Source organism: Spermophilus citellus (assembly GCF_964194105.1).
Source record: "Spermophilus citellus genome assembly, chromosome: 11".
Taxonomy (NCBI): Eukaryota; Metazoa; Chordata; class Mammalia; order Rodentia; family Sciuridae; genus Spermophilus; species Spermophilus citellus.
In genome coordinates, this window is record NC_138192.1 from 135,693,210 (window position 1) to 135,703,969 (window position 10,760).

At 65.2% G+C, this 10,760-nt stretch overlaps 1 protein-coding gene across 1 annotated transcript; it reads right to left on the minus strand.

The window, feature by feature from the left end:
- Nucleotides 1-2,984: 2,984 nt before the first annotated feature.
- On the minus strand, nucleotides 2,985-10,711 carry MAB21L4 (mab-21 like 4). The gene is made up of 5 exons (XM_081262184.1): nucleotides 9,712-10,711; nucleotides 6,733-6,958; nucleotides 5,084-5,237; nucleotides 4,045-4,401; nucleotides 2,985-3,391 (listed from the first exon to the last, which is right to left on the minus strand). The coding sequence occupies exons 1-5, from the start codon at nucleotides 10,196-10,198 to the stop codon at nucleotides 3,299-3,301; spliced, it is 1,317 nt and encodes a 438-aa protein (XP_081118310.1). The 5' UTR covers nucleotides 10,199-10,711; the 3' UTR covers nucleotides 2,985-3,298.
- Nucleotides 10,712-10,760: the final 49 nt, after the last annotated feature.

Below are 10,760 nucleotides of genomic sequence, written 5' to 3' on the forward strand. Positions count from 1 at the left end.
TTTGGGTGCTACTGGCCACTCCGACGCCTTCCTATGAGAAGGCTCCCATCAATACCCTTCGTGACCTGTTGGCTTCTTCTGCTGTCGACCTGTGGTGGCTCTTTGCTGCACTCCAGCTGTCGCCGCAGAGCTGCGCCCAGCATCTCCTCTGACCCAGGGCTCCCCAACTCGCTTTCCTAACAGCGTCTCCAAAACCTGGGGCTTCCATCCCGGGGAGGGGCTTCCATCGTGGGGAGGGGGCTTCCATCGTGGGGAGGGGGCTTCCATCCCGGGGAGGGGCTTCCATCGTGGGGGAGGGGCTTCCATCCCCGGGGAGGGGCTTCCGTTGTGGGGAGGGACTTCCATCCCGGGGAGGGGCTTCCATCGTGGGGAGGGGGCTTCCATCCCGGGGAGGGGCTTCCATCGTGGGGGAGGGGCTTCCATCGTGGGGGAGGGACTTCCATCCCGGGGAGGGGCTTCCGTTGTGGGGAGGGACTTCCATCCCCGGGGAGGGGCTTCCGTTGTGGGGAGGGACTTCTATCCCGGGGAGGGGCTTCCGTTGTGGGGAGGGACTTCTATCCCGGGGAGGGGCTTCCGTTGTGGGGAGGGACTTCCATCCCCGGGGAGGGGCTTCCGTTGTGGGGAGGGACTTCTATCCCGGGGAGGGACTTCCGTCCCGGGGAGGGGCTCCATCGCGGGGAGGGGCTTCCATCGTGGGGAGGGGCTTCCATCGTGGGGAGGGGCTTCCATCGTGGGGAGGGGCTTCCATCGTGGGGAGGGGCTCCATCGTGGGGAGGGGCTTCCATCGTGGGGAGGGGCTTCTGTTGTGGGGAGGGACTTCTATCCCGGGGAGGGACTTCCATCCCGGGGAGGGGCTTCCATCGTGGGGAGGGGCTTCCATCGTGGGGAGGGGCTTCCATCGTGGGGAGGGGCTTCCGTCCCGGGGAGGGGCTTCCGTCCCGGGGAAGGTCTACTGGCGGCTGTTCCCTCCGGTGGAGAAGTCTCTCTCCGCGAGGTTGTGAAAGCCTCCCTCTCTCCTCCTCGGAAGCGCTCTGGTGCACGTCCAGGTGCAGCTCGAGCTGCCCGTGTCCTGTGCGGGGTGCGTGGTCACCCAGAGCTCTGCCACTTGTCCGAGCCATGTCTGCTGAGCAGACAGACCGCTCTCCCCGCGCGACCGAGTGGCCGACTGCATGGAATCCCACTGACCAAGCCGGCCGGGGGCGTCTGGCCCCTCTGTTCTACTGGAGGCAGGGTTCTTGTGTCCTCCGTGGTGTGGCCCGCGGTAGGGGTCCTGAACCCACGGGCACAGGCTGCAGCGCACGGTGCCTCTGAGAGACTTTCCCATAGTGTGGAAAACGTGGGGTCACCTTGTCTCTCAGAAGAGCTCACTGGTGTTTGGACAGGAGCTGGCCCCGATCTAGGCACCAGGGTAAAGATGGCAGAAGAGTCACCAGACTGCCACAAGTCTCTGTCCCCGAGCCTGAGTCAGGAAGGGTCTAAGTCTCTGGCAGTACTGCTGGCCCTCGGCCGAGCCCTTCCCGTGTGTCTCAGGCTCGTCTCCAGGTGTCTGATTTTTTGATGCTGTTTTAAGTGGTGTTTTAAGACTCCACTTAAGTGCAGTGGTCTCTGTGTTGACCTTGTCTTCTGACCTCGCTGCGTGCAGCAGGCCTGGTGGTCTGTGTGGGACCCTCTGGGTCTTCTAGGTGCCCAGTGAGAGGCGCACAGGCAGGGGAGAGCCATTCCCCGGGCAGTGCTCTTGGCCACTCAGGTCTCGGGGCCTCGGGGATGGGAAGCCCCTGCTTGCTCGAGTGTCCATCTTGTTGGTCCTTCAAAGACAAAACCTGCTCCTTGTCTCCTGGCCTCGGGCCACTTGCCTCCACACAGAATGGACAGACAATTTCCACTTCTGGGAGGACTTTCCCTCCCCACTGTCCTCTGGGAACACTGAGTTGAGAGGGTCCACTTTGGGTGGCCCCCGCAGAGCAAGCCCCAGGAGCCAGCTCCAAGTTTCCTTCCCAGGGAAGGCCAGTGTGGCATGGGTCCTCAGATGCCATGGCAGGTTGGTCCAGCCCACTGGGCTTGCCCGGAACTGTCCCCACCGCCCTCTTAGCCTGATCCTGGAAGGACCGTGACCATGGTCCCATGGCCCCACCTCAAACGCAGGACCCCATGGCATGAGGGGCAGCTCAGACCAGAGGGCTGCTTGGCACCACCTGGCCAGGGCCAGTTCCCTATGAGGCCCACACCCTGCTGATGCCCTGGCTCCAGCCTCAGCTCCCACGCCGGGGTTTGCCAGATGTCACCTGGCACCATTCCCGTGGACTCCCTGGGCTCTGGGGTGGGAGGGTGGCATGTTCTGCTCGGAGCCCACTGTGCTCTGGCCCCATGCAGCTGACGGCCTCCCCGTCAGCCATGACATTCCTGAGTGGGCGCCTGCAGCCTCTGCCATTCCCCGAGGCCCCTGAGCACCGTCTTGCTCCCTGTGGTGGGTGGGCAAGGTCCCAGATGCCCTGTCCTCAGGACACAGAATACTCCCTGCCCTGCAGCGCTCAAGGCCCTGGTTCTGGCTGCCACCGCGTGGCTACTCCGCTCACCAGGCCTCTGGGCCCGGGAGGAGGCTGTTCCCATCCAGGGTCCTGGGTGGGCTGCAAATGCCACCAAGCAGCTGCAGAGGATGCATGGTAGAAAATGTCCCCTGGGCTGGGGACAGGGAGGCCATGGACTGCAGGCAGGTGGCAGCGGGCTGACAGGGCTGTGGGCTGGGCAGCCAGCAGGGAAAGAGAAATGTGGCAGAGGGGCCTTCCCCCAGGAGGGGCAGGCAGGTGGGGCAGTATGGGGCAGGTGGACATGCTGCAGCAGGGGTGGGGGCCCCGGTGAACTGCAGGAGGGGACCCTGAGGGAAGGCCACGCGCAGAGAACGGAGAGGTCTGAAATCATCGGCACACAAGCCCCCTCTACCTCCAGGCCTCTGTATTTCCACTAGAGATACAGAAAGTGTGGCCTCCTGTACGGGGTGTCCGTGGGAGCAGGCACAGTGCTCACCACCAAGGGGCCGCCTGCAGTCAGGCACGGAGGGGATGCCACACGTCCCCATGCAGACACTGGGTCTTCCTGGTGGTGCCACCTGGGGCAGCTCCATCCTAGGCCCCTGGCCTGGGGGACACAGTGCTGCCCGGCACTGACTATCACAGCTGCCCCCTGGACAGACTGAGGACTCCCAGGAGCAGAGTCCCTCCACCCTCCACCCTCCCCAAAGGGAAGTCCAGCCTCTCCACACGTCCCAGGAGCCTCTGTGGGGTGGCAGAGCCTGGGGCCCAGCTCAGCTCTCCTCAGTGCCCAGGGTCTTGGTCTTCCGGAAGATGCCCTGCATGGCCGAGATGCGGTCCTTATCCTGGATGTTGAAGACCTGGAACTGCAGATGGGCAGGGAGTGAGGGTCACGGAGAATCCGGGCCTCACGGGGCCCAGAACACAGCTCGCCCTGTCCTGGGCTCCTCCCTCACCCCGTGAGCCAGCCCGCAGCCCTCCCCCTCACACGTAGGCATCCACCACGAGGTGTCACCAACCCACCCCACCTGCCAACCCAGAGGCTGAACTGAGGTCCTCCCCTGGCCAGCAGGAGGTGGGGCCGGGGAGCCAGGAGGCCCTCGTGTCCTGGAAGAGGGTGATATTTCTCTTGGGGTGATGTGAAGGGCTGGCCTTGGCAGGGGGTGGGACTGGGCTCTGTGGGTGCAGGGCAGCTGGTGAAGTCCGGCCCCCAACAGGGAAGGCCACACTCAGGAGAACAGGCAGGGCCTCTGCGCAGTGGCTACCCGTGGGCAATGGGGCAGTCTCAGAAATGCTGCCCTGCTTCTCAGGGAGGGGCCTGGGCTCAGGCACTGCTGAGGGGGCGCTCCATGGACACGGACCCCCAGCACTCACATAGGCCTCCACCTCTGCCCAAGGCCTGACCTCACCCAGTCACCCTTGGCTCCTGACCTGGGGGTGTAGCCAGGGTGCTGGGCCAGGCTCTGTCCCCACCCTCACGCGACTCTGGGCGGGCTGAGGGTCAGCCAGCTGTGCCCACCTTGTCCAGCAGGACGTCAAAGTAGGCAGTGGTCCAGTAGGCAGGGTCACTGGCAGGCAGCTGTAGGAGCGCCTTGACCCCGTTGTCGATGCGCGGCGGGGGGATGCGGCCCAGGTGGGTGACATGGATGCGCAGGGACATCTCTGGCTGGCTGGCGAAGCGCTCCACACGCTGGTAGACGGCGCTGAGGTCCAGGCCGCAGCCACGCAGCAGGTTGTGCCCGGGGCACAGCGGGTGTGGCAGGTTCCTCGTGGCCAGGCAGCAGAGCAGCACCACCAGGACCCGGTACACGGCCCCCTGCAGCTCCGCCCAGTCCTCGGGCGTCGGGAAGAGCACGGAGGCCCACAGCAGCGCCATCTGTCACACAGCCACCACCTGCTGCTCCGAGGGCTCCTGAAACCCCACCCACTCTCTGCTCCTCTACCCCCTGGGCCCCTCCTGGACTCCTCTTCCCACTGGGCTCCCCTAAGGTCCCTCCCCGAGTCCCCGCGCATGCCCCCCAGCCCAACCCGGAGGGACCCCTGTGCAGCATGGAGCAGTGTCCCTCCTGCCTGGGCCCTGCCTGTCGCTCAGCTGAATTGCTGTGCCCTCAGGCCCCTCTCCTTCCACCAGCCCCATGACCGCTCAGCTCAGTCTGGGAATCAACAGTCGCTGTCCCCCCCCAACCTTAGGCAGAGGCCTGAGAGGGCAGAGTGGCCTGAGGTCACACGGGAGACCCTTGACAGAGCCATGGTCTGAGGACAGGTCAAGACCTCTCCCTGAACACCTGAGTCCCTCATCCCTGCAGCACACTCCTGGGGGGGGGGCTGCCCTGGCAGAGACCCCAAGACCCCACAGCCCAGGAATGGCACAGCTGGCCTCACGGGAGACAGCAGGCTGCAGCCTCACCCCTCATGCCCACCTCGAGCCAGGCCTCGCCCCCAGAACCGGAGTCCTCCAGACACGGAGCCCACCCCAGGCTGCCCACCAGTGGGAGCTGGCACAAGGGATACCTGGTGCCCTGCCCCTGGCTCCCTGGTCAAGACTCAGGCTCGCCTACCTTCAGGTGGTCAAAGGTCAGGCCAGGGCTCTGGCCACCGTCCCTCCAGCTCTCGTGGTTCACCCGGTCCAGGATGCAGAGGCTGTCCAGGCGGTGGCCCTGGAGGGAGCCCAGCACACTCAGCAGCTGGGTGAGGGGGTAGCCAGTGGAGGCCCTGGAAGCCCAGACCACCCCATCAGGCCGGGGCTGCTCTCGGCTCCAGATTCTCAGTTTATCACCAGAAAGAAGCGGCCCGGCTTCTGTGGCTGCCCACACTGGAGAGTCCTAAGTCGGCCGGTGGCCAAGCTGGGCTTCAGCCTGTTCTATGGGGACCTAGCTGGCCCCTCACTTTTCTTAGGAACTGACCCAGGGGCCATTTATGGTGGACACCCATCTTCATGCACTCCCCTGCCAGGGTGAGGAGTGACGTGGGTGCCTGTGGGCCAGCCTCCTGGCCTCTTGAGGGACAGGACAGTGTCTCAGACCTGCCTAGATAGGGCAGCAGCTCCTGCTCCCTGGGCAGGGGTGACAGTGGACCCCTGGCCTAGGGGCAGGCCAGCACCCCCGGGGGTCCACTCAGGAAGCCTGAGCCCACCTGCACAGGCAGGCAGCGGACAGCAGTGGGCCAGGACCCCCACCTCAGTGTTCACGGTACAGGGTATCCTAGCCCAGGGCTCTCACTGTGTGCTCGCCGACCCGACCGAGGGGCCGAACCTCCACTCTGGAGTCTCCATCCTCAGGGGTCCCTGCCGCAGCAGAGGCTCTGGGGACTAGGACCCGGACGGCCTTTCTCCCGTATTCACAGAAGATGACTCTGTTTAGCCCAGGCTCCACCTCCCTGGGGCGAGGGGTCACTCAGGAATCCTGGCCACAGCCCTGCTCTGCACGAGGGGCAGAGTGGGGTGCCCACAGGAGCCCTGCCGAACCGCCCAGGGGAGCGCAAGCAGCTCTGCGACTGTCACTTGCGATGGCTGTAAGACATGTCCCCCGCGGTCATGCGAGCCGTCACCCTGGCCAAATCACGTCTCCTGCAGGCGGGGGCCAGTCAGAGGGGATGGAACTTGGTTTCTGGCCCTCTGTTAGGGGGCCTCTGCCCCCTTGCCCTCTCACAGACACGACTCAAAGGCAGGGGCCTCACCAGGATCACAGGCTCCTGGGGACAGAGACGGGAGGACCCCAGGAGGGGCTGGTGGAGGTTGGGCCGGTGGGGCAGGGGCACCTAGAGCTAAACACCTGGGGCGGGAGCCACCTGGAACGCAGCCCAGAGGGAAGGTGCCAGCAAGGCCCACTGCCAGGGTGACAGGACCCTGCTGGCCTGGGACATGGGGACCCGCAGCAGCCGGGACGCTCCCTCTCATGGAGGGCCCATCCCACACAGCCTCCTACACACAGCTCTCACCACAGCCAGACTCTGCTGGCCACCCCCCACCTGGGAGGGGACACAGCTGCACCTCCTCATGTGGCCATGGGCCTCCTGCTCTGGGAGAGCCTCCCTGGGTCCTGAGGGTCCCCAACGCCCAGGAGCCTCAGTGTGAAGCCGAAAACCCCTGGCAGGGTCACGCAGGGTGAGGCAGGGCCCACAGACGCTCCTGCCCAGGTGAGGGAGGCCCCAGGGTGCAGACCCCTCCTGCCTGCTCTCCAAGACCCAGAGACCCAGCAAGGGCACCCACCTCCAGTGCTGGGGGCTGGCGGGCACCAGGTCCACCCCGTGGCCCAGGATCCTTCTCAAGGTGCCCTCAGGGAATCCGGGCATCAACCGGACCCTCTCCAGGGTGGGCGCACCTTGCTTCCTCCTCACCACAGGCACGAGGTTAAAGCGGATCTTCCTCCAGCTGCTGGACACCAGCAGAGACAGGTGCAGCTGCTCCTCACTCAGACTGGCCGCGTTCAGCGAACCTGCAACAACCCGCTGTGGGCCAGCTGCCCTCTCCTGGGCCTGGCCCCGCCTCCAGCTGGGACACTCCACCCTGGACGCCTCTGTCCATGCAGGAACCACGGCCGAGTATGAAGCTAGCCGCACCTGCACCGCGAGACCACAGTGCAGCCACAGCTGGCCTGGTGACTCTCGGGCCGGTGGTGCCGCAGCTCCACTGCAGGCTCTGCCTTGCCGGGCACCTCCCTCAGCTGGTGGCCCAAGCCTGCCAACCACCCTCCCAGACCTGTGGGCTGTGCCCCGTGCCTGTGACCAGGGCCCACCTCAGAGCACACTCAGTCCCAGGAGCAGGGGTGGACCCGGCACGGCCCCCACCCTGCAGGCTGGAAGCTGGGCTCTGCACTGCAGTGCTGCAGGACCTCCCTTGAGCCCCCTGGCCCCGTGCAGGCCCTGGGCAGCTCAGAGCCCGCAGCCCTTTGCTAGTGGCCATGACACCCCCCTCTGAGGACTTGTTGGTGCTACCAGACAGACCCAGGGCCCCAGCAGTCTTCAGGAAAAGCTGTGGGCACTCTTGGGCCCTGCACTCCTCCTGGACTTTGCACCACTCTGAGCCTGAAAATTCTGCAGAGGTCAGCCCCAGCTGCCAGGCCACCAGCAGTGCCTGGGGGTCAGTTTGTCCTTCTATGTAGCCTGTGGCCAGGGAGGACAGATGGACGTGACAGTCCAGTCCTTTGCTGGAGACAGTGAGGAAGGGACACCAAGGCCTGAGTTGCTCCTTCTCCCGCCAAAGCCAAGCCAAGCCGGAGAAAGTGAGGGAGCGCGTCCCAGGGCACGGAGGGCACGGGCACCACTGGCTCTGACCAGCACAGGCCGGGCTGGGCAGTCTGCCTTCCCCTCCGCAGCACTGTCCAGCAAGAGGGCCTGGGTCAGGGGCCAGGATGACAGACCTGCTGGGAGCCAGGCTAGTGCCACAGGGAATCCCCGGACGAGATCCTTGGAGAAAGGCCTGCGTGAGTGGGCAGCTGTCCCACCCCACCCTAGGAAGGAGCCTGGCCTCCCCCTGTGGACCCTCAGCACCTTCCTGCACGCTGCCCCTGAGCATTTGCTGGGCCACTCCGTCCCATGTGGGCCACCTTGGGCAGCTCTGCCTTCTTGTCATGCCTTAGTCACACATTGTGCCTGTGAAATGGCAGCTTGGAGGGCAGCCAGCCACACCTGCACTTCATGGGCCACACAGCCCTGGCTGGTCCCACCGGTTCCAGGGTGGGGGTGGCTGAACTCTGCCACCTGCCCGTGCGCCTTCCTTTTAAGGAAGGTACAGGAAGCAATGCCTGGCTGTCCCCTGCACCCCGCCCAGCAGCAGACTCCACAGGGAGGGCTGTACTCTCGGCAGGGGTGACCCGCGTGTGAGGAGGGGCCCCGAAGCTAGATCACCCTGGTATGGCCCCAGAGCCTCCCGTTCACCCCACAGGGAGCTGTCCCCCAGGGGGCACTGGGCTTGCAGGTGACCTGACCAGCTGGGAACACCGTGTGGACGGAAGATGGAAAGAGCCCCACCTTACTACTTCTGCCTGTAGTCAGAGACGGCTCTGGGGGGCAGAGGGGCAGCAGCCGGCCAGACACCTTATCATAGACTCTGGTCACCCCAGAGGTCAGTCCCTTGCCTCGGAACACCCACTGGGCAGTCTGGGGTACAGCTGCCCCTGGAGACTTCCCTCTTGATGCTTGTTGGTCCTGCGGTCCAGCTTGCAGCCTGGCTGTGCTGGACGGCCTCCCTAGGACCTGCAGGAAGCCCAGAGGAAGGGGGTTCCTGGTAGCCCAGTGGCCGAGGACCCAGATGTGTGGCCAGACCAGGTCTCCACGGGCTGGGCAGCCTGGATGGGCCCTGTGAGGTGGGTTGACCACCCCATTCACTGACCTCACAGTGTGTGTGAGGACAGAAGACCAGGGAGGTAACTGGACAGCAAATCCATGGGAGGTGGCAGCCACTACTGTCCCTCCCCCCCAAAAGCAGGACATTCTGTCTCAGTCCCCAGTGCCCTGCCAGGACAGCCTGATGTCCTGGCTCTGACCCAGGATGACGGGCCCCGTCCCTCAGGGGCCACTGTCCTCCCCCCACCCCCGGCTGATGGAAACCCACTGCCCAGGCCTGCGGGAGCCCTGCTCCCCGCCCACAGCAGAGCCCGCCAGTGGGGCCTGAGGCCAGGCCACTTGTGCCTTTGAGAGCACCAGCCTCCAGCCTGCTGTGTCCCAAGACATGAGTTAGCCACTCGGCCCTGAGTGGAAACAGACCTAGGCACATGTGTGCCCATGTGCACCCACGTGTTTCACGTGTGCACAAGCACGTACACAGATGTGCACACACTTCATATCCTGCACACCCACAGCACACACACACAGCCTGTGAGCAGAGGCTGGAGAGCGGACGGTCCTCATCGCCATGGGCCACAGCCACAGCCCAGAACGCTGGGACCCTGGTGGCCTGCTGGGTATGAGGTTCCAGGCATTCACAGGCACTGCCACGGAACCTGGGTCACGTGGAAGGCAGAGGCTTGTGCAGAGGGGCTCAGGGCCAGAAGGGCCACCGAGTGGTGACAATCATGGGGACCACACGTGCGTGTGTGTGTGCCTGCGATCCCTGAGGGATGGTGGCCACCTTGTGCACCTGGACGTAGGACCACACACATGTGCACCCACTGTGCACACGGTGGGCAGGCACACCTCAAGAGCACACCATGTGCACGCCCATGCTCACAACACGCGGGGGCTGCCGTACCTGGCGGGACGAGGCTGTGGTGCCTGCAGTGCACAATGGCAGCCACCAGCAGGTCCTTGAGGACACGCAGGACCTTGCCAGGCACGATGTGGCCACAGCACTCTGCCTGGCCCTCGTCCTCAGAAGTGCTGAAGACGTCCTCCGTCCTCCACTGCGCCAGGCCCACTGCTTCCCTGGGGACGCCCAGGCGGCAGAGGGCAGGGCCGTCCCCCGGCTCCGGGGCCCCCAGCTCCTCAATCAAGAGGGCCTCGGTGTTCACTTGCAGGGGCACCTCCATGTCCACCGGGTCCTCCGAGGAGCGCAGGGAGAACTGGAAGGCCTGCAGGTCTCGGGAGTAGTCCACCAGGAAGCGGGGGTCCAGGGCATGCACCCGCTCCAGCACCGCGAGCAGCGCGTTCTCCGCACGCTGGTAGTCCTGGGCGCGGGGAGCTTCCCGTGAGCGGATGGCATGCAGGTAGTGGTGCCACAGGGACAGCTGCGCGGCCATGGCTGGGGACAGCTGTCTCTGCAGCAGCAGCAGGTGAGGGTGGCCCCTGGGGACCTGTCTGCAGGCCGGTGTAGATGGCTGGGAGGAGATAGCCGCTGTCAGGTGAGGAGAAGTTCTGCAGGTGGGGCTCAGCTCAGCAGGAGCACGGTGACAGGCAGAGCGGAGGGTGAAATAGCTGAGCAGAAGCCAAGGCTTTGAAGTGAGTCAGTCCCCAGCTCCCAGGAATGTCACCGGGCCGCCCAGGGAGGGAGGCTGGGCCTCTCACTACTCTCCTCCCCGCCCCTCCCTCCAGACTAACCCCCAATCTCAGGCCAGAGCAGCCCATCACGTCACGGTCAGGCTGAGTGTCCCCGGGAGGGGGCTGCGTTACTGAGGTCTGTTTCCCCGTCCAGCGCCAGGTGGCCCCGTACACACATCAGGCCTTCCCTGGCCCGACCTCTCTGCCAGGCTGGAAGGGACATAGGCATCATCAGGATCCAGATGAACAGGGCCTCAGCCCACCCGGGCAGTGTCTCTACACGGTCCCCTAACACCTGTGCCCTGCTCAAACTCAGCCGCCCAG

What these genes read in the sequence shown, in the direction of transcription:
- MAB21L4 (XM_081262184.1), bottom strand. Translation starts at nt 10,198, where the DNA reads ATGGCCGCGCAGCTGTCCCTGTGGCACCACTACCTGCATGCCATCCGC. An exon ending in CCACAGCCTCGTCCCGCCAG is followed by an intron (nt 6,959 to 9,711) that starts GTACGGCAGCCC and finishes GGGTTGTTGCAG; the next exon opens with GTTCGCTGAACGCGGCCAGT. An exon ending in GCCAGCCCCCAGCACTGGAG is followed by an intron (nt 5,238 to 6,732) that starts GTGGGTGCCCTT and finishes CTGGGCTTCCAG; the next exon opens with GGCCTCCACTGGCTACCCCC.